Source organism: Cavenderia fasciculata (genome assembly GCF_000203815.1).
Source record: "Cavenderia fasciculata unplaced genomic scaffold Scf_Dfasci-F-a-25c12.r2-5, whole genome shotgun sequence".
NCBI lineage: Eukaryota > Evosea > Eumycetozoa > Acytosteliales > Cavenderiaceae > Cavenderia > Cavenderia fasciculata.
Genome location: NW_004457729.1, coordinates 1,789,937 through 1,811,932, shown reverse-complemented (window position 1 = coordinate 1,811,932; position 21,996 = coordinate 1,789,937). Strand labels below are relative to the sequence as shown.

At 34.2% G+C, this 21,996-nt stretch overlaps 11 protein-coding genes across 11 annotated transcripts; 4 read left to right on the top strand and 7 right to left on the bottom strand.

The window, feature by feature from the left end:
* Positions 1–164: 164 nt before the first annotated feature.
* Positions 165–3,637, bottom strand: DFA_01041 (armadillo-like helical domain-containing protein; the record flags this gene model as incomplete). The annotated part of the gene is made up of 3 exons (XM_004358959.1): positions 165–551; positions 630–3,537; positions 3,600–3,637. The coding sequence occupies 3 exons, from the start codon at positions 3,635–3,637 to the stop codon at positions 165–167; spliced, it is 3,333 nt and encodes a 1,110-aa protein (XP_004359016.1).
* Positions 3,638–4,484: 847 nt separating this feature from the next.
* On the top strand, positions 4,485–5,985 carry DFA_01040 (uncharacterized protein; the record flags this gene model as incomplete). The annotated part of the gene is made up of 3 exons (XM_004358958.1): positions 4,485–4,982; positions 5,054–5,569; positions 5,713–5,985. 3 exons carry the CDS (start codon positions 4,485–4,487, stop codon positions 5,983–5,985), a joined length of 1,287 nt encoding a protein of 428 aa, XP_004359015.1.
* A 108-nt stretch (positions 5,986–6,093) lies between these two features.
* DFA_01039 (tetratricopeptide-like helical domain-containing protein) lies at positions 6,094–7,878 on the bottom strand (the record flags this gene model as incomplete). Its single annotated transcript, XM_004358957.1, has 1 exon — positions 6,094–7,878. One exon carries the CDS (start codon positions 7,876–7,878, stop codon positions 6,094–6,096), a length of 1,785 nt encoding a protein of 594 aa, XP_004359014.1.
* A 490-nt stretch (positions 7,879–8,368) lies between these two features.
* DFA_01038 (uncharacterized protein) lies at positions 8,369–9,684 on the top strand (the record flags this gene model as incomplete). The annotated part of the gene is made up of 3 exons (XM_004358956.1): positions 8,369–8,656; positions 8,748–9,208; positions 9,678–9,684. The coding sequence occupies 3 exons, from the start codon at positions 8,369–8,371 to the stop codon at positions 9,682–9,684; spliced, it is 756 nt and encodes a 251-aa protein (XP_004359013.1).
* Positions 9,685–9,812: 128 nt separating this feature from the next.
* DFA_01037 (uncharacterized protein) lies at positions 9,813–10,569 on the bottom strand (the record flags this gene model as incomplete). The annotated part of the gene is made up of 3 exons (XM_004358955.1): positions 9,813–10,032; positions 10,137–10,381; positions 10,480–10,569. The coding sequence occupies 3 exons, from the start codon at positions 10,567–10,569 to the stop codon at positions 9,813–9,815; spliced, it is 555 nt and encodes a 184-aa protein (XP_004359012.1).
* An 863-nt stretch (positions 10,570–11,432) lies between these two features.
* Positions 11,433–11,888, top strand: lsm3 (LSM domain-containing protein; the record flags this gene model as incomplete). Its single annotated transcript, XM_004358954.1, has 3 exons — positions 11,433–11,549; positions 11,638–11,733; positions 11,808–11,888. 3 exons carry the CDS (start codon positions 11,433–11,435, stop codon positions 11,886–11,888), a joined length of 294 nt encoding a protein of 97 aa, XP_004359011.1.
* A 244-nt stretch (positions 11,889–12,132) lies between these two features.
* Positions 12,133–14,183, bottom strand: DFA_01035 (seven transmembrane domain protein; the record flags this gene model as incomplete). The annotated part of the gene is made up of 6 exons (XM_004358953.1): positions 12,133–12,505; positions 12,581–12,895; positions 12,971–13,254; positions 13,307–13,492; positions 13,583–13,987; positions 14,088–14,183. 6 exons carry the CDS (start codon positions 14,181–14,183, stop codon positions 12,133–12,135), a joined length of 1,659 nt encoding a protein of 552 aa, XP_004359010.1.
* A 197-nt stretch (positions 14,184–14,380) lies between these two features.
* On the bottom strand, positions 14,381–15,431 carry ahhA (alpha adducin; the record flags this gene model as incomplete). The annotated part of the gene is made up of 3 exons (XM_004358952.1): positions 14,381–14,477; positions 14,520–15,079; positions 15,195–15,431. 3 exons carry the CDS (start codon positions 15,429–15,431, stop codon positions 14,381–14,383), a joined length of 894 nt encoding a protein of 297 aa, XP_004359009.1.
* A 256-nt stretch (positions 15,432–15,687) lies between these two features.
* Positions 15,688–17,523, bottom strand: xpnpep3 (peptidase M24 family protein; the record flags this gene model as incomplete). Its single annotated transcript, XM_004358951.1, has 2 exons — positions 15,688–16,571; positions 16,662–17,523. The coding sequence occupies 2 exons, from the start codon at positions 17,521–17,523 to the stop codon at positions 15,688–15,690; spliced, it is 1,746 nt and encodes a 581-aa protein (XP_004359008.1).
* A 190-nt stretch (positions 17,524–17,713) lies between these two features.
* DFA_01032 (uncharacterized protein) lies at positions 17,714–20,254 on the top strand (the record flags this gene model as incomplete). Its single annotated transcript, XM_004358950.1, has 7 exons — positions 17,714–17,722; positions 17,794–18,239; positions 18,370–18,538; positions 18,598–18,981; positions 19,267–19,465; positions 19,565–19,959; positions 20,024–20,254. The coding sequence occupies 7 exons, from the start codon at positions 17,714–17,716 to the stop codon at positions 20,252–20,254; spliced, it is 1,833 nt and encodes a 610-aa protein (XP_004359007.1).
* A 203-nt stretch (positions 20,255–20,457) lies between these two features.
* DFA_01031 (uncharacterized protein) lies at positions 20,458–21,461 on the bottom strand (the record flags this gene model as incomplete). The annotated part of the gene is made up of 2 exons (XM_004358949.1): positions 20,458–21,133; positions 21,247–21,461. The coding sequence occupies 2 exons, from the start codon at positions 21,459–21,461 to the stop codon at positions 20,458–20,460; spliced, it is 891 nt and encodes a 296-aa protein (XP_004359006.1).
* Positions 21,462–21,996: the final 535 nt, after the last annotated feature.

Genomic DNA, 21,996 nt, shown 5'->3' with positions numbered 1-21,996 from the left:
AACGAGTTTGACTAAAAAGGGATTACAATCAGCACACTATTAATAATACCCCACCAATTAAATTAAATTCGTCAGCCGGCTGTCTGTCACACACTAGAACGCACACAGCAGAGGAGTTGTAATAATAATATTTTCTTTATATATTCATTATTTATTTATTTAAATTAATAGAATTCTTGATCAATAGATAATAATGTTGATTTTGTTTCGGTATTTGAAAGTTTCTTTTCTTTCCATTGATTTAATAGATTTAATTCATTTGTTGATGATGTTGAAGTGGCAGTGGAAGGTTGTTGAGGAATATTTGTATCAGAGAATAATGATATTTCACCTGGACTTTGAAGACGAGCCAAAAAGTTATCAGTTGTTCTTGGTAGTTTTTGTAACCATAGATCAATAATATTTTGGAAAGAGGTGAGAACTGCTGAATTTGATGATCTAAATTCAAATCTACCTTGAATCTCTTTTCTTTCTCCATCTACTATTTTGTTTACTCCAGATAAAATAAAACAAAATTGATCATTAAACCATGTTGATGATGAAAATGCAAACTAAATTTAAATATAAATAATTAGTAAAATATTATTATTATTCCAAACAATTTGATTGATTGATTGATTGTTACATACTTGGAAATTTGAATCATCAAAATAAGTTGAATGAACATTATGAAGTGGATAGGATAATAAACAGGTGTTGATGAGTTGAGCGTCTAGGTTTTGACCTTCAAAGATGACATCGATGATGAGGGATGCTTCGTAACGTGGCCATTGTTGGAGGAATTGATGTTTGTTGTATTTAAAGGGGATCAGGAATTGGTTCCAGTCAAATACATAGTCGGTGCATCTTGTTTCGATGGGGACCATTGGAGAGAGTGTTGGAGCGGTCGACGAGGAAAGATTGGATGATGCAGCCGAGGAGGCATAGTTGGCAGCAGAGGGAGAGGTTGCTGTTTGTGTAGACGATGAGGAAGGCGATGATTGTGACGACGACGACGATGTAATGGCAATCTGACTGGATGATGGGGTGGTAGAAGGTGATGGTTGATTCGACGACGACGACGACAAGGTAGAGGTGGTAGTAGAGGTCGACGATGATTGCGACAACTGTTGAGGTTGATTAGACGAAGGAGCAAGTCCACCAATTTGGGCGGATTGCTTGTGAGTGATACCTTGGTCAAGTTCGACCATTCCACTAGGATGCGTATATGTTACAGAAAAGGTGACGTAGTTGAGATCGATGCCAGTGACAGAGAGTGGCAACTCAAAGGTGTAGCACTTCTCGGGCAACAGTTTGGGAATACTGTGCTTGGAGTGTGTTTGTGGGTGTGGGAACTCGAGATGGCCCGCCAAGCCAACCAAGACAACCAAGTTCTTGATGGCAAAGTTGATGACGTTGGTGACGGTCACTGACAACGAGATGGTGTGCAGTGTGGGGTGAGCAGTGTGCGACACCTCGATCCAGACTGGGTCGCAGTACCCGCTGACGAGTGTAATGTCGCGGCATGGACGGTCGCGTACCGAAGCACCATAATGTACGCCTGCAAGTCCCGTGATGGCCTTTTTACACTCGTACGCAAAGATATCGGTTGCTGAACGCAGGCTAGACGCGCTGTCCAACATCTCTATTGGGATACAGTAGGAAAAGTCGACACCTGCCAACGTAGCGAGTGTTGGTGATGCAACGAACCCTTGCAACGCGTTTTTAATGAATCGTGCACGTGACACGACGGCCTTGTTGGAGGCATAGGTGGTCAACATGTCGTCCAAAGCACGTCCGACCAATGTCTCAGCCGAGCTGACGTTGGCACCGAGCAAAAAGAGGCATTCAAGTGATCCCAACCAGAACCCAGACATGGGGTGGAGCTGTGCGGGGTGAGCACGTCCATACTGACTGACACCCATCACCATGTCACGCACACTACCATTGTATTGCATAAGCTTGGGTTGGTTATCGAGAAAGAGGAATCTACGACGCAATATATTGACAATCAACGACGTGTCACTCTGTTCATACACCTTGTTGTTGGATGGGTACTTGAGTAGATGTTGACACACCAAAAAGATGGATTGCAAGCAAATATAGTCGGATGGAATCATAGCGATAAAGTCGAGTAGGTCAGTACGTAACAATGACAATAGTTTCTGGCTGTGTGATGACTCGACGTTTGTTGTTGACTCTGCACCAGAATTCTGTTGTTGTTGTTGTTGCTGTTGCAATGTGACACGACACAACCAATCAACAAAGCGAAGACAATACTCGATGGCAGAGATACGCTCTCCCGGCCAGATAACGCATTTGAGACACACCTCGGATATGTTTAGAGCGATTTGGTGTAGATAGTATAGGTTGGTCGCATTGATCTTTCCATTATTCGAGTTTACTTGTGATGATGGTGTCTGGGGTTGCTGGTATTTCGAGAGGATGTTGTGGTGACTGGCAATCATTGACACGACAACCTCTTCACGGAAACTGCTAGTGTCGTCTTGGAACGCCAACACGAGGTAGGCGTCTTGCATGAGTGGGCCGATGAGGTTGCTCTTGCCCGATGTAGCAACATTTCGTTCAATGAGCAGCTCAAAGGTGCGGATGAGGTAGCTGACACGTTGGTTCGAGTCAGAGATGGAGCGAATCGATGGGAAGATCTTGCACAGCGTAGTGAGGAGCAGGTCGTCGGTCAGCATTGGCAAGACGCACATAACCGACAATAGGATGGGTAGAGGGTTGAGAGTAACACCCTCACGACGCAACAACCCGACAAAGGCGGTCAGCACCGGGTTGATCCACGTGTCATTGTGTTGGTTGTGTTGTGTGAGCAATAGGTTGAGGATCGCCTTTCCAACTGCAAACACCAACGCGTCGTTGGCGACACCCAGCAACTGCATAAAGTGTTCTACCAATATCGATACAATGTTTTGTGGTGTTGTTAGATGTTTGTGCTTTTGCGATAGCTTGGGTGCATCGGTCGCAGGCCAGTATGGCACACCTGCAGCACGTGAGATTGTGTCGGCGAGATAGGTCAACGTGTTGACGGCCACGTGGCGGTTGTTTAGGTCGATATGGTCACTACGCTGCAAAAGCAGATCAAAGTGGTCGACTAGACGTGCACACACAAAATCACCATAGATGCCCAACTGCTGACGACGTCCGACACCATTGTCAAACTCATCGCTGTGACTAACCGATCGCGTAATCTCTGAAAACAGCATCGACACTGCATTAAACGCCGACAAGTAGACGGCTGGTTGTTGTTCGTCCAATATTCTATCAATCACCAGTTCCCATCCAGTCGTCACAAATGATTTGTATTGTTGCAACACTGCCTTTCTATAAAACAGCAATGTAGCCAATGTATCCAATGCAGATCTACGAATCGATTGATTTTGATGTCTAACCAATGGTCCAAAATCAGCATTACCCATCATCAACAACTCTGTCAATATCGGTGATATATGTGGCAACGTTTTCAATATACTAATTACAACCTCTACATCATCACTATTTAAATCTTTTACTAATATTGATATTGCTAATGACCTAGAGAGAGAGAGAGAGATAGAAAAAGAAAGAAAGAGGAATAGTTAGATTATAGATTGTACAATGAGTTATTTTTAGATGAGGATGTATTACCAATCATTTTGAGTTCCTTTACAACTCTTTAATACATTATATGCTAATATTCTAGTGGTTTTGTTATCACATTCTTGTAATACCTGTCGATTGATAGTAAAAGTAGTAGTGGGGATCAGTACTCTGCTCATCAATCATTGTGTGATGATCACTCAACAAACATCATATAACATACCCTAAGTATAGATGAAAAGAAGATAGTTGGATCCTTTCCTTGATTGATCCAACACTGATTCAACTTTTGTAGTCCTCCCAACTGCTTGATTGGATCGTTACTATTTATATCATCATGAATTTCATTCTCCATTGGATGATGTTATCGTTTTACGCTGTTGTTATTATATATATTACACTACTTCTTCTTCTTCTTCTTCTTGTTTGACCACTTGATTTGATTATTCTACTACTAGTACACTTGTTATCTCTTATCTCTCTTGTTATATAATACACTCCGGAGTCCTTTTATAAATTAATAACACTTTTAGTAACAGGGACGGGTGATGTCTAGGTGTGTGATTTGTTGAAGCCACTCACAAGATTTTCAAAAAAAAAGGTTGGTTTAAATGAAACTTGTTAACACACTAAAATAATTATTAGAGATAAATCATCAAGTTGGAAAAGCACACAATCATTCAATAATATTTTAATCAACAACTTGGTAAAAAATAAATAAATTCCTATATTTATATCTATAAAACTATTTAAACCTATATAAAACTATATTATTAATTATATTATACACAAAAAAATGATGTGAAAATGAAATTGATTTACTGACCGATTGTTATTCATCTTCTTTATTCTCCTTTAGCTGTTAGTTATCAATATATAATATATATCTATTATATTGAATGATGACGAGTCAACCAACTACCACTGCTCCTGCACCATTCAGAGGATTATACGATGTCGATGTTGATGTTGATATGACCAGCACCAACAACAACAATAACGCGCTACCTCTATCAACATCAGAGGTATCAACTACGACCACATCATCAACTGATGATCAGAAACAACAACAACAAAGTTTATCAACTTCTGATTCTCCACCAAACAACAGTGGTAGTAAAGCAGCACCAACAACTACAACTACAACTACAACTACTTTGGTAAAGTCATCTGGTTTAAAACTACCTCCAAGAATACTTCAATTGGCTGCAACTTTAAAGAAACAACAACCATTATTGGGTAGCAAGAAACCTGCTCCATCCTTTACATCAAATAATACTAGTACTTTTAACACCTCTTCGCCAACATCTTCATCGTCACCATCCTCTTTTGGATTTGGTGGTGGAAGAACAGAATCACCCTCTACATCAATCAATATGTTTAGATACGATGAAGACGATGTAATATTGGATGAATACAATCCTTGGAAACCAAACGACTATGAACAATACGCAAAACAAAAAAGATAAAGATGGAACAGAATAATCAAAATCATCCTCATCCTCCTCCTCCCGCACATCACCATCATCATAGAGGTGGTAGAAACAATCATGGTAATAGAGGTGGAAGAGGTGGGGATAGAGGAGGTGATAGAGGTGGCGATAGAGGAGGCGATAGAGGCGGTGATAGAGGAGGAGACAGAGGTGGCGATAGAGGAGGTGATAGAGGAGGTGATAGAGGAGGAGATAGAGGAGGCGATAGAGGAGGAGATAGAGGTGGTGACAGAGGAGGAGATAGGGGAGGAGACAGAGGAGGAGATGATTATCGCCACCAACAACCTCCACCACTTCCAAATTACCATGATATTTCTGGAGATGAAGCTTATCAAAGACGTGGTAGAATGCAACATAATAATAATAATAACAATAATAATAATCAACAACGTGATTCTCGTGACAATCGTGATTCACGTGACTCTCATCATAACCGTGACTCTCAAATACCGCCCAATTGTAGTTCCCATCCAACAAAAATTATTATGATAACAGTAACTATTTTAAATCTATTACCATTTCCATTTATTTATTACTATTATAACATTATATTATATATATAATATCCTGTCTATCTATCAAAGTATATTAATATACCAATAATTGAATTAAAAAACTAACTTTTTTACATTTTAAGAATATTGCATCAAGAGATGTAAAGGATGATATAGAATATGAATGTAAAAAATATGGAAGAATCAATAATACGATTGTTCATCCCAACCCAAGCAAGAAAAGATCGTTTTCCAATGACAATAATGACGATTCCATAAAGTTATTTGTAGAGTACCTCTCGATAGATGCAGCCATTGATGCTTGTAAAGATCTAAATGACCGATTCTTTGACAAGAGAAAAATAACAGTCCACTTTTTTAATGAAAATCATTATTTTGATAAACAATTTGACTAGACAAAGAGTAGTATAATAATATTCTGTTTGGAAACAATAAATTTTGTATCATAATAATAATAATAATAATATTCAATATGTTATTGTATATACTGTTTTTTTTTATTATTAATCTTTTTTCTTTTTCTTTCCAAAACCTTCTTTTCGATCCAAAATGACAGTCTCATCGTTGCTATTATTATTATTTTCCTTTGGTTTAAAGGTACGACGAGGTTTGTCGTTATCTGAATCATTTTCCCTTGGTTTAAAGGTACGACGAGGTTTGTCGTTGTCTGAATCATTTTGAGGTTGTTGTTGACGGAATAGTTTTGTGAATAATTTTGGAGCGACTGTTTTATCTCTTGATTTGGAAAATGTATTTCTGGAGGCACGTTGATCAGATATCTTTTTACCATAACGTGATTGAGTTGTAAGCTTTGATCTTGCTCTTTGTTGAATCTTTTCGTTTAGTGTGTTGACAATTTCTTGTGCTCGCTCATCGCCTTGGTCAGCTGCCTTTTGGAACCATAGTGCTGCCTTGACTGTGTTCTTTTCAATGCCGTAACCTTCATTGTACGCCTTACCTACGAGATATTGCGAGTCGGCGTTACCTTGGGTGGCAGCACTCAAGTAGAGGTGGAAGGAATAGGGAAGGTTACGGTCGACCGTCAGACCCATCTCGTACATTGATCCGAGACAAAATTGTGATTCGGCGTATCCACCCTCTGCAGCACGCGTCCACAACATAAAACTGTTTCGATAGTCTGGATTCTCGTTAGAGTAATAGTATCTACCGAGATAATGGAGACAGTCAAGATTACCAATACGACAACCAAACGTCCATAAATCCAACGCCAATCGACGTTGAATGTCGTAGAGCAATGATCCCAACGTGGCAAATGCACCCGTGTCACCGAGGATCGCCAACCTTTTGAGATAGAAACATGCCTTTTTTAGATTAAACAATCCTCCAACACGGTTGATGGTCATATAGATGAGTTGTTCAGTAGAGGATCGCAAACCAAGACTAGCGGCAACATCAAAATAAGATCTGGCCTGTGATTCGTTGAGACCCACTGATTGCCCCTTTAGGTACATCTCTCCGACCACACCCATTGCCACTGGGACACGTGCACGCGTAGCCAAGTTAAAGTGATGAAATGCCAATGCCTCGTTCTTGGGCACACCAGCACCTGTGAGATGCATATTGCCAAGGAACACATTTCGCATGCCATGATTGACATCAATCTCGCTAAACAATGCAAATGCCTGATCATAGACACCAAACACATAGAGATCCTTTGCCTTTTCAAACTTTTCAGCATTCTCACTGTTGACACGTTTGATATCCTCCTTGTCAAAGAATGTATCTGTTATCATTTTTATATTCAATTCTTCTTGTTTGCTGTGTATCGATTCTTGACTAATTACAATTCTATCCAATATCTCTTTGGTTGATTGTTCTATATTCTCTGGTCTACTTAAATCCAATGTATCATATAATGAATCTTTAGAAGTTTCTGTTGTTGAAGATGAAGATGAAGGTGGGGGTGGAGGTTCATGCGAAGATGATGGAGGTGGAGGTACGTATGATGTAGAGGATGATGATGATGATGGGGGTGGAGGTATAAATGATGCAGAGGATGATGATGATGGAGGTGGAGGAGGTACAAATGATGATGAAGATGATGATGGAGGTATAAATGATGATGATGATGAAGATCCATCTCGACTACTACTCGAGTTGTTGTTATTTGAAGTTGAATATGATGATAGTAGCGATGATGATTTACAATTAGAGTATAATGATAATGATGATAGTGAAGGGATGGTAGTAGTAGCAGTCATTGTCGTGGTGGTGGTCATCGTGGCTAGACATCTCCACTGCCGACTGCTCTTGTGAAGCATATTCATTGTTCTATTTAACATCATCTTCTTCTTCTTCTTCTTCTTCTTCTTATATCTTTGATTTATATAGATCGTAAAGATAAAGACGAAGATGAAAATGATGATAGTCTGTTCAATTACTCAATCAAGTATTACTCGAACGTCACACCCACTAACACCTCAGCTCCAATGATCAGTGAATGGAACAAAATTTCAAACAAAAATTTTTTAGTGATGGCTTTTTAATCAACATTTTTGTTTGTTGTCTCTTTCATTCATTCATTCATTCATTATCATCCCCCTATTTTAGTAAAGTATCTATATCTGTATACTTTAAAGAGAGAGATTTATATATATATATTTATTGTTACTTACTCGAATCAATCAATTGATTTATTTAGCTGTCATTATCAATATTTAAAAAAAAAAGTCAGAACATACAAACAAAAGCAAAGTTAACAACGCGATTAAAAAAAAAAAATATAGTATTATTATTGTTATTATTATTATTATCATCATGGCATCTACAGACAACTTAAAAGAAGTAACAGCAGGAGTTGCAAAGGTTGCAAGCAACATGTGGATCAAGAGTATTGACTCTGAAGATGGAGCAAACCAAGACAACCCCACTCACCCATACATCATCACCAACGTCGAACAATACCAACCAACAAGAGAAATGATGGAAAAGTTTGAAATACGAAGAAATCAATTGGACAAGTCTATTCCAGCTGGCAAGAAATTGGAAACTTTAAATCTATTCTTTAATCCAACAAGTGAATCACAATTGAAAAAGATCTTACAAGTAAATAGAAAGAATCAAATAGAATCAAAATAGACACAAAAGGGAAATGAAACATAACTAACAATTAATTGATTGATTTAATTTCTCATAGGTTGGATGGCCATCAACATATGATGCAGTAGACGTTTCATTCTTTTCAAACGCAAACAAGGCAATTCTTGATAACCCAATTTCATACTATAAACTATTGATTGTTAGAGTTTGTCTTGGTAGAGAGGGTGTCGATTTTACATTGGCCAATGGAAGATATAGAGTAAGAGATTTGAATGGTGTCATGACATCTTTCCTTATTACCTATCGTAATTCTTTGGCTCCCAACTCTACTCCCCCAGTTTCACCATTTAAATCATCCACCTCTACCCTCTCCCCAGCCTCCCCAATGACCACTTCTACTGCCTCTACCATCAAAACATCTTCATCTGCATCTGTATCACCAGCCAAGCCAAAATTGGCATCCGGTCAATTAATTGGAGATGGTCTCGTATGTCCATCTTGTGGAACCGACAAGAATGCTGGAAACACTCGTTATTGTATTAGATGTGGTGCCTGTTTGTAAATTCTCTCTCCACTTCCAAAAAAATAACATAACCCAACCAAATAATAATAATAATAATAACCTACATACATTACAATATCTAGAAATAATAACAACAATAACAATTTAATAATTTTCCCTATTTATAAAATAATGATAATGATCATCATTACAATAATACCGTCATACCACTAGTTAACTATAACATGTAATGTATGGGGTTTCCATCCCTATCCCCTTTTTTTGAATCAATTGATATATGTGCCGACATTTTAATTAATTAATAATATTTATTATTATAATTATTACAATATAACTTTATTATATATTTTGGAAAGGAAGGAAGGAAATGTTAATTTATATTCATACCAAGAATAAAATAATCGATAGTGTTGTTGTTGTTGTGGATTGTTTGGTTTTAGTTTATAGTATTAAATAAAAAGTTGATGGTGATTTAAGGTATTTGAAATGTAAATTAATATATAGGTTGTAAAAAAAAAAAAGGATATTATTTGTTCCCTTAGTTTTCTTTCTTGTACATTATTATTATTATTATTATTATTATTATTATTATTATTATTATTATTATTATTATTATTTTGATTATTATTAATATTTTGATTAGAAAACGACATCAAGTTCTAAAATTTCTCCATTATGTGTACCGTTTACTGGAGCATCGCTGCTACTAGATTCAGAACTACCACATGATGGGTAACAACTGATACATGTAATTTGTTTTGCCCCAACATCGATTTGATAACATCCCAATGGTTCAGCACATGCAGTCTTGTTATAGTATGGAATGCATGTTTGACTGCTTGTTAAATATAATCCATTACTATAGAAATAAATGAATAAAAGGAATCAATAAATAATATTCATTTGACATTTGTAATATATATATATATATAAAAATGGTATAATAAAATCTAGATAACATACCATACTGGTTGTGGGGGTGGAAGCTTAGCCCAAACTGAAACATTGACGGCAATACCAACCAAAATAGTGCATAAAAGTAATAAAGCAACCAACCACTTAAACTTTGGATTAATCATATCATCAGTGTCTCTGTACCATTTGATTAATAAAGCAGTTGAAAGGAATACAAATATCAATGAAACCACCAACACTAAATATCTTGGAGCTGTCTTTATACCAAAATAAACGCCAACTGCAACTGAAAACTATTCATCAAATATATATATGTTAGCCAAGTCATATTCACATTCATGAATGTATATCTCTTTCTCTCTTTCTCCAATACTAGCTAGTTGTTACATACAATTGTGAAAAAGGTAACACCAAGACCAACAATCCATTCAAAAGCTTTGGTTTGTGTTCTTCTCTCTCCAAATAGTGGTTCCGACTCCATCTTGTTATTGTTTGGTTACTGTACTGTATATATGAGATTTGTAAAAGTAGGGAGGGGGGTGTTTAATCTAATCTAATCTACTCGAATCTAACTAACTATCTATCGTCTGTGTTGATTAAATATCTATCTCTATCTCTCGATTAGTACAATAAATAAATAGTAGTATAGTAAAGAGGTAGGTAATATTACTATATTAATATCTGACAATAAGTAAAAGAGACTCTATTTGATAATGACCTCCCTTCTTGGATGTTTAAGACACACAAACAATGATTTGATTTTTTTCGATTTTGCATTCAATTTTTCCAACACTTCTTGCACACCCTTCTAACGAATGGTATTTGGCCTATTCATTCTCGACCCATTATTTCCGTATATGACATTGTGTTGGTGTATGTTTCCAATTACTTACAACAAGTAATATTATTTAAAACAAAAAAGAATATTTTTAAAGTGGGAAATCAGCCAATTCTAATTTAGTTGGATTAGTTTATCTAACATCTATGCTTCAGTAGCAAAAATTTGTCATCATTCAAATCCCACAGAATCATCTCTTTTGTTGGTCCAAGGTTTATAAAAACGAACGAAAAATGACCCTATTTCTTCTTTATGGGATAAGCAACATAGATCTTTAGATTCTATAATAACTATAAAACTATAAATATACATAAAGTTAACTTTGATGCATATGATATGATAGTACTGGTAGACTCTCTAAAAAACTATGAATGTCTTCCCACCCCCCATTAATCTATTTTTTTTTTCATTATCAGAGAGATATTAGATTGAGTGAGCATCTTGATCGTTTCATTTTCTTTTAATATATATATTTATATTTATATTTATACATACAAACAGATAAAATGGAAAAGAGAGACGAAGGAACTATCGAAGAACCATTAGATCTCATTAGATTGAGTTTAGATGAAAGAATATTTGTAAAGATGAGACAAGATAGAGAATTAAGAGGAAAGTTACATGTATGTTCACTTCTAAGATCATCTTTATTGTGCACTATGTTATATGATCATTAAACTTAACTTAATCATCTTCCCTTTTATCTTTTAGGCATATGATCAACATTTGAATATGATTCTATCAGATGTTGAAGAAACAATTAGAGTAGTTGAAAAGGATGAAGAGACTGATGAAGAAATTGTAAAAGTAAATATACAAATATTATAGTATAATATTACCTACCTAGATTTCAATGACTGACCTATCCATCTCCCTTTTAGAGTATTAAAAGAAAAATAAAGATGTTGTTTGTAAGAGGTGATGGTGTTATTCTTATTTCACCACCACTTAGATCCAATTAAATGACGCAACTCTTAAATCAACCATCGATCAGTACACTCTTTCTTTAACAATTATCATTTCATTGGACCGCACATATATTATTAGAAAGAATTTCATAGGATATTGGTATTATTTTTAGGGTTTATGTAGAGATTTATTTATACAAATATAAATAGTAATGAATTGAAAGAAGAAGATGATGAAAAGTAACAATATTATATAATAAGATTTTTAAAGTAGGTTCTACTCTATTCAAAGTTGACCTTAATCAAACATGTTAAAGGAATCTTTTTTAAATCTTTCCATTTGCTCATGTTCATCGATTGTTTCAACTTGATTAGATGAGTCTAATCCATCTTCAGTGCCTGGGATGGCAGTACCATTCTCTTCGTCATTATTTACATTGGAACGTTGAGATAGACCACTTGTACCAAATCCAAGTGGATGTAAAACAACATCTGCAGAGTCTTCATCATTATCAACGACTTCATTGTATTTGTATCTTTGATTGTTATCATTTGGTTTCCAAATCCATGCCAATACACATAATAATCCAAAATAGAGAACATCCCAAACAGATACACTTAACCAATTAAATTTCCATGTTTGATCTGCTGATTTATAATGATTTACCATACTATATGAAAAGAAAAGGAAATTAATTAATATTAATTATTATTATTCTTATCGATTGAGTTGTGGATAAATTTACATTGAAATGAAAATAATAAGTAAAGTTAGGACTGCAGAAATGACCAATGCAACAAAGAACTTTTGATACATTTCCAATTTAGCCTTTTGTTTCTTGAGTGATAATCTTGAAAAGATCTTCATAAATGATGAAAAGATCCACCAATAGAATACAACATCGAGGATAGATACAGCCAAGTTGAAAAATACCATTGTAACTTGTTCACTGGTAGATGCTGTTGGAATCAACCATAAATAATATTGTATCGATTTAAATATACAATATAGAATGGTAAGTGTTGCTATTTTATATTTTGTTAATTGTGGAATGGTTGGACTATAAAAATATAGAAAGAGATAAAAGATTAAGTACCTATGTTTATATATTAATATATTTTTGATTCATTCTTACATTAAAATACCATAACCCATTGAACAAAGTAAAACGATTAATCTAGAGATACCACCTTTGAGAGTAACAAAGATTGAAATAAAAGCAAGTGAAGCATTTGAAAAGGTACCATTTTTGTTGGCACTTGAATTTGAACCATACTGTACCATGGTTTCAATAAAGCCTAATAATAAAACCAAAGAGATCCAATATTGAAGTGGTAATAGTGTATGTCTATGTTTGAATGATAAAAATGCCCATCCAAAAGAAAGTAAAAGATATGCTACCGCTAAAACTAAATAAAACTAGAGTAAAAGTAAGATCAAATGATTAGATTGGATTTGATATATATATTACTTTCAATATAATAAATTGATTGATAGTTACAGCTAAAAATGGATGTCTTTCACCATTTAAATAACCATATGGATTCATAAAAGTAATCTTTCCACTAAAATGAACTGTAGTTGCATTGAGATTAACTCTACTATTGCAACTTAATAAATAGGCATAATAAACACCTTCTTTTCCAACATTGTATGGCTAAATAAAAAAAAGTAGAACTATTAGTTTGTGTGTCTATCTATGTAGATTGATCTATCTCTATCTATCTATCTATTTATCTAGACATACAAGTAAAATACTTTGAGGAGTTGAATAATCAGTATAATGAATATTGTAATAACTAATAGAATTGAATGTTCCCAATGTTGCAGGAGTTGACATTCCATCAAGTTTGGTGGTAGTGTATACTGCAGTCGATGGTAGAATGACATTGGCGGGTCTACTACATTTGCCTTGTTGATAGAGTTCGCTGTCACAACAAAAGTCACCACTTGAGAATCCAAGATAGCTAGAGTCATCGCTATGAAAGAATACAATATCCAACTCGGCAGGAGAATCTACCAATACATTGTTACTACTAATATTCATGTCTGCCAATCCTTCTATCAATGCATATGACAGTCCATTACCAGGTGATTGATTATAAGCTCCTATTTTATATTGAGCTGATCTCCATCCAAATAATTGTGAGCTCTAAACAACAATGTACAATAATATATGAATATGAATATGAATATGAGTACGATTATAATCGATAAACTATCTATAGATTCAAATATAATATAATACATACAGTTCCATCGAATGGATAAACAAAAGCATCTGATACTTGTAGATGTGTTGTCAATAACAACACCAATAAAGATAAAAAGTAGATTCTTTCTTTCATTCTCTCTCTTTATCTCTTTATCTCTTTATCTCTTTATCTCTTTTGAGAGGAGTAATATGTATATAACAACAATTATGAATGAATGAATGCAGAGTTTTTAAAACTCTATTCTTCTTCAACACCACCCACCTCCACCTTGTTCACACTTTTAACTGTGTGTGGGTCATATTTGTTAATAATTTTAAAATAATTTTATTTTAAGATGATCTCGATTCCAAAGCCGAAATGAGCATTGAAATCAAACGATCGGAGTCTTTCAGTGTCCCTATGTTATAAGGACGACTCTCATCTATACTTTACTATATACTATTTTTTTTTTTTATCTTTTCTTTTTACAATTTATAGGATGGATCTAATTTATCCAACTTTCTAATGAGACAATCCCATTCCTTCATACCAACACCTTCAACGTTGAATTGTGAAGAGATACGGAATGATTTGTCACTAATCTCCTTTGTAGGAATATTGAGTTTGGAGACATCACCTCCACAGGCAGATAGAGCTTGGATTTGTACCTCGCATGATTTGGTCACCTGATACAAATAAAAGAATGCTTCTTGGATGGTGGAACCACACGACACTACACCATGATTACGAAGAATGAGGTTTTTAGAGGTTGGTCCAAGTGCAGCTACAATACGTTTCTGTTCATCAATATCTGTAGAGATACCTTCATAGTCGTGATAGGCAACCTCTCCAAAGAGGAATGAGTTTTGGTGGAAATGTACCAATCCACATTTCAAACTAGACACTGCTACAATCGAAGCATGATGAGTGTGTAGTGTTGCATTGATATCTGGTCTTGCTCTATGAATGGCTCCATGTATTACATAACCAGTTCTATTAAATCCATAGGTTGTACTACCTTCATCAATTAAATTACCATCCAAGTCCAACTATAAGTTTAACAAACAAAGTAAGTTAAATATTATAATAATATAATCCCAAAACAAATCATTATCAATTATCATTATCAATAATCAATCAATCATTTGTAGTATTTTTACCTACTTTAACTAAACTTGAAGCAGTAACTTCATCGAATCTTAAACCAAAGGGATTGAGTAATATATGTTCAGTACCAGGAATACGAATAGTCAAATGATTGTATATAAGCTCGTCCCATCCCATCAATGCCACCATTCTATATGTTGCTGCTAGTTCTATTCTTGCTTTTCTTTCTTCATCACTCCATTTTGTTGCACCAGCGCATGATGAAAAGTGTCCTACTTTCTCTTGTGTTGTCATTCTGTTAATGATATATATGATAGTCAACTATATGTTTTATCAACTAGCAAACAAACAAACAAATAAATAAATAAACAAAAAGGGTTTTAAAGCAAATGAGTCGGACTGACGGATTAATTTTAATTTAACACCCTTCTTCACAAAAATTTAATATTAAAATCTTTTGAAGAATCTAACCATTACTAAAATAATAATAATAATAATATCTAATGAATTGCATGTATCATACACATACATGTTATATTATATTATTTATTTAATTATCACTATTCATAATATATTCAATTTGGTCAACTTCTTTGGGAGCATCAATAGTTAGGTTAATGGGATCGTCTTGAGTGATGGCGACATCGTCTTCAACACGTATATTGATTCCACGCCATTGTTCTGATACTTCATGGTCGTATTCATTGATATATATTCCAGGCTCTATAGTAATGATCATACCTGGTTTGAGTATCTCTCCATAGGGAATAGACATGGTGTCATGTGTATCCATACCCAAGTAATGTCCAATAGAGTGTGGATAGAATTTATGGTATTTACCAAGTCTGACGTGATCTTCAATCTCTTGTTTTGTGATTGGTGCACTTGATGTGGTACCAGGTTCTCTATCGAGAATACCAAGACGCAATAAATGACCAATGATCAACTCGACCGAGTATCTGTGAATAGTGTTGATTGTCTGGCCAGCACGACACATCTCGATACATTTTTTGTTAACGTCCAATACTGCTTCGTACAGATGTTTTTGAGCGTCTGTGAATTTTCCATTGACTGGAAAAGTTCGAGTAATGTCACTTGTGAATCCCCAAAATTCGCAACCTGCATCCATAAGTAGCAAGTCACCACTCTTTAACAACATGTTGTTGGAGATGTAATGGAGTGTGTTTGCATTGTTGCCACCTGCCACAACCGGCGGATACGACATACGTTGTGCACCACGATTCTTTACACTAAATTCAAAGAATGCACTGGCTTGATATTCGTTCATTCCAGGTTTAACAAATTTCATCGTGTCTTTAAACGACTGACCTGCAATCGATCCACTTTCCATCATCATTTTAATTTCCGATTCTGATTTTACTAATCTTGACATTTGCAAGTATGGTTCAACATCATATAATGTTTTATTATTATCTATAAAGGAAATGAAAGAAAGTTATTTAATAAACTATTAATCTCTCTCTCTCTCTTTTTCTTTTTCTTTTTTCTTTTTCTTTTACATACAATCAATTTTTAAATTATCCCAACGTACACTATTAATAAATATACCTCGACTAGAGGATTTACGAATGATATCATTCAATATGTGAAGTTCATCCAATGTATATGCATTGTTGACACCAAATTTAGAGACAGCATTACTTGGTCCGCATCGTGGACCTTCCCATAGTTCCTTTTCAGGTATCTTTTCTCTGACAAACATAGTTTCAGTGTGAAGGTTGTCTGATATCTTTTCCATGACCAATATGCCTTCTGGTTCATTGAATCCAGTATAGTAGAAAAAGTTGGTGTTTTGACGGAATGAAAATGGGATGTCGTACGACATCATTGGTTCGGGTGGTGTAAATAGAATCACTATCGATCCATCTGCAAATGCTGAAATGAATCTCTTTCTACGGTCTTTAAACTCTTGCAATTGTACTCCTTTGATCACTTCACCCTTTGCCAATAGATGTGGATGTGTTTCATGTGTTGGTTGTCCAATTTGAACTGGTGGCGATGATGATGACTTGGAGTATTGACATGATGATAATGATGATGATTGGTGGTTGTTTTGTTGAATGAAATAGGTAGAGAATGGATTCGAATTGTTATAAGTTACATAACTTGATGATTTGGTTGAATTGGTATTACTCTCTTGTAATAACCATGATCTTTGTCTTTTAAATTGGTATTGTTGTCTAGTTGTTGTTGTAGAGTTTATTTGATCATTATTATTGTTCATTGATACATTCTCGTATAATGATCGTTGTTGTTGTGAAGATGAAGATGAAGATGTCAATGCTTTGTTTGCTGATGATAGTATCTTTGAGAGTGCAGTTGATGTGATGTTTTGATGAGAAGAAAGTAATCTTGATGATATCATCTGTGAATATATATATAGATAGATATATGTAATATATATATATGACAGATAGTTATCTAAGTATCCCTTCACAATTAAATTCACAAATCGGCGAATGACGAAGAGTTATAATCATAAAAAATGATAAATTTAATTTATTGATCATTCATTTATTTTAGTACAAATAACAACAAAGAGGGATAGATATACAATGAAATTGGTATTTATATAAATGATTGTGATAATGATGAATGAATGAAGTGTCTAATCTAATATATTTGATTAATGTAGCATTGTTTAGGTCTATCACCTTCAGCATCATGTTACTTGTTGGAATACAAGAATCATAGAATATTATTTGATTGTGGAGTAGAATGGACATCTTTATTATACTTTTTACCAAATACATCTGTATTAAGTTCATCCTCGACTGCAGCTGCACAGTCATCACAACAACAAAACAATAATAACAATGGTACTACTTCTAGCTCGTCAAATGAAATTAAGAATAGTGCATGTTTCAAGAGTATTGGAAATCATATATTTATTGATAGTAATGTAAAGTATCATACACCAATGATATTTGATAACGTTCAACAATTGATTAGTGATATGTCGACCATTGACATTATTGTCATTTCAAATTACAACAATCTTATCAGTCTACCATACATCACTGAACATACTTCATTTAATGGTAAAATATATGCTACTGAACCAACTATTCAAATTGGAAGGTATGTTAAATATATATCAAACTTTGGTCATCTATAACTTCATGGGAACTAACCTTTTTGTTTGATATCTTTTGTTTTTAGATTACTATTACTTGAATTGGTACAATATGATATGAATTCAAATCAAAAGAAGTAATATTAATCAGTATTGGCAAAGTACTGAATTGTTAAAATTGATTGGAGCTGAACAAGCAAATAGTGCATTCAAACATGCAAAGAGTTGGAAGACTCTTTATTCTCGGTTCGATACTGAAAAGTGTTTTGAAAAGATACAAGCTGTTAGATATAATGAATTTATTGTTTGTATTAATTAACTAGATAGATATATACCTTATTCTTATTTTATTTGTTTTTTTAGAATTTATATTCATTTACAATTAGAGCAACAAGTTCTGGATATTGTTTGGGATCTTGTAATTGGGTGATTGAAAGTATGAATGAAAAGATTGTTTATTTATCAGATTCATCAGTTTATGAAAGATACCCAGAACCAATAGACTTGCAATCTATTCAATCACCAGATGTATTTATTTATGCATCCAAGATGAATCATCCGCTTCAACAACCACCTTCTATAAATGGTCAGCAACAACATCAACAGCAATCATTTAATCCATATATGGAAAATATCAACGAACTATTCCATTGTATTGGTAATACTATATCAAATGGAGGAAGTGTTTTAATACCAGTGTATTCGTGTGGTACTGTATTGGATCTTTTTGAATTATTGTATGACTATGTAAACAAACTTGGGTTGGGGTATACCCACATATACTATGTTTCATCGATTGGCAAGGCCGTCCTATCCTATGCCGACATTTATGCAGAGTGGCTCAGTAATTACAAAAAGGAACGATCTCTTATGCCCGAATCACCCTTTCTTCACCAAGAGATGATACGAAACAACCATCTCACACCACTCCAACATCTCAACAATGTATCGTCGCTCAAAGAGCCTTGTATTATATTTGCCGGACATCCATCCTGTCGAATGGGTGATGTTGTCCATCTCATACAACACCAGTTCAAAGACAAACCAAAAAATGCAATCATCCTAGTCGAGTCTGATTACTATCAAGCTCAAAAATTACTAGAACCATTTGGAGAGATGAAATGTAAAACTCAATACATTCCAATCGATCCAAGAATTCATACTCATGATTTAAATACTTTGGTTTCAAAAATATCTCCTTCAACCATTATTTTACCATTTCAATATCAAAGTAAGAAAAAGAAAGAAAAAGAGAAAGAAAAATAGAGATAGACAGAGGAGAATTATTTATATTTCTAAATGTATTAATTAATTAATTTAATCTATAAAGATAAAGTAAATCAAAGTATTGGAAAGACAATGTTTATTAATCCAACAGATGTATTGAATATTAAAATAGTAAAGAATGGTGCAGGAAAGGATGGTAGTACATGTCAATACGAGAGTGCATACCTGGATCAACATCTTGCACAACAAATTCAAACAAAGTCTATAGATGGAAACGGTCAAAGTATAACGGTAGCCCATCTACATGCCTCTCTATCGCTTAAAGATCATCAATTCAATCTATCATTATTAAAGAATAGTAATAATGATCACAACTCTCCAGGTGGTTCACAAAAATTGGCATTCTCCTCATCTCCACCTCAACAATCATCCAATACAATTTGTAATTATCTTTGGGGAAGTTTATCTTTAAAATCAATATTGGAAGAATTATCAAAAGTATGTACCAACTTGTGGATTCGTGTATTAATTAAACTAACAATAATTAATTATTAATTTTTAGAGAGGATTTAATAATATTGATACGATTATAAATGATAATGTGGGCAGTGGAAATGATGTTTTTAGTAGATTAGACAATGTACAAAATGCAACGATTAATATTTACAAGGAAAAGGAAATGGCTACAATCAAACTAAACAATCAAGGTGCAACCATTGAAACTAGCTGTGAGAGAACTAGAAAACTACTCATGGAAGTTATATCAACTGATTGTTTACAATTCTTTAAATAAATAATAATAAACCAATAAAAAGGTAATAACATTATAATTACAGGTAATAATATTAAAATCGATTGATTGTAATAATGTACATATCTATACTTTTATTTTACGGTATACCTGTGAATAATGTGATAAATAAATGATTACCTATCAACTATCTATACATTCATCCATCAATCCATACATACATATGAATCTACTTTTGGTTCACTTTATAACTTTGATTTAATCTTTGGTGGTTGGGTTGGAGATGGAGATGATTGTGTAGACTCTGCTGAAGATTGATGATGATTACCACCACCAGCCTTTTTTAATAGAATCTTTTCAATGAGTGATGGAAAGAATGGTTTCAATAGTGAAGCCATATAATTGCTAAATGGAAAGACAACCTTTTTCTTTCTTGATTCAATCGAATGAATCATTACTGCACAACAATCTTGTAGAGACATTCTCTTTGATTCGTTGAATTGGATTGCTTGTCTCTCTTCTGCAGTACCGAGACCATGATTTCTCATTGGTGTCTCGACCGACGTTGGATTCAACATGGTGATATCTACTTGTGGCACCTCCATACGCAACGATTCAAAGAACCCATTGACTGCAAACTTGGATGCACAGTATCCCGCTCGAAGAGGCAGTCCCAACTCACCAGAGATGGACGAGACGACTGCTATCTGTGCCTTTTTCTTTTCAAAATTATATTGTTCGATGAGATGAGGCAGCGCATAAAACGTAGTATACATGTATCCAAAATAATTAATGTCCATCATTTGTCGATAGACATTCAAATCCTTTGTATCTTTGAATTGGTTATGATAAGATACACCTGCACATAACAATAATATATCAATTCTTGAAAATTCTTTAATTACATTCTCTATTAGTTTTCTAGAAACAAACAAAGAAGATTAGTTTACAATATATCTATCTATCTATCTATCTATATCTATCTATCTATATCTATCTCTATCTATCCTTTCTATCTCTCATATGTTACATACTGACAATCCTTTTCATTTGAAGCATCATATTTAACGACAAGACATTTAGTTGTAGTTGATAATTTAGTTAGTTGGTTTGCCAACTCTGTCAACTTTGAAGTGGTTCTACTGGCTAGTACAAGATTGACATTTCCCTGTTTGGCATATATTGTTGCCAGTGATTCACCAATACCCGAACTTGCACCTGTAATTACAATCGTTCTATTATTACTCATATCTATCTATCTATCAATCTATCTCCTCACAACAATTTATATATATTGCACCTTAAAATGGTGAGTACTGAGTTCACCTTATCTCTCATCTGACCTCATTGCTCAAAAAACGACTCTTTTTTTTTAATTTTTTTTTCACCATCTGCATCCTGTCTCGTTGATCTGATCATAGAGCTATAATTTAAACGACAGCAGAGCAGTCTTCATCATCACTACTTTTGCTAGATAGATAGATCATTACTCTAGCTAGTTAATTCATAACCAATTTGTTGTACACTATTAAAAAAAGTAACAACAAACAAGAAGAGTGTAGTTTTAGTATATATCCAATATATATCGATCAAAACAACAAGAAGAAGATTAGATAGAGATTAGTTTGGTTTCATTCCCCCTCTTCAATATACATAATATAATATATAATATACATTCTCATTTGATAGTATAGGTATGTGTCAACATTATATATATGTTTGATTAAAAAAAAGAGACATATGATAGAGATGGAAGATAGATAGATAGATGAACGAATGAAATA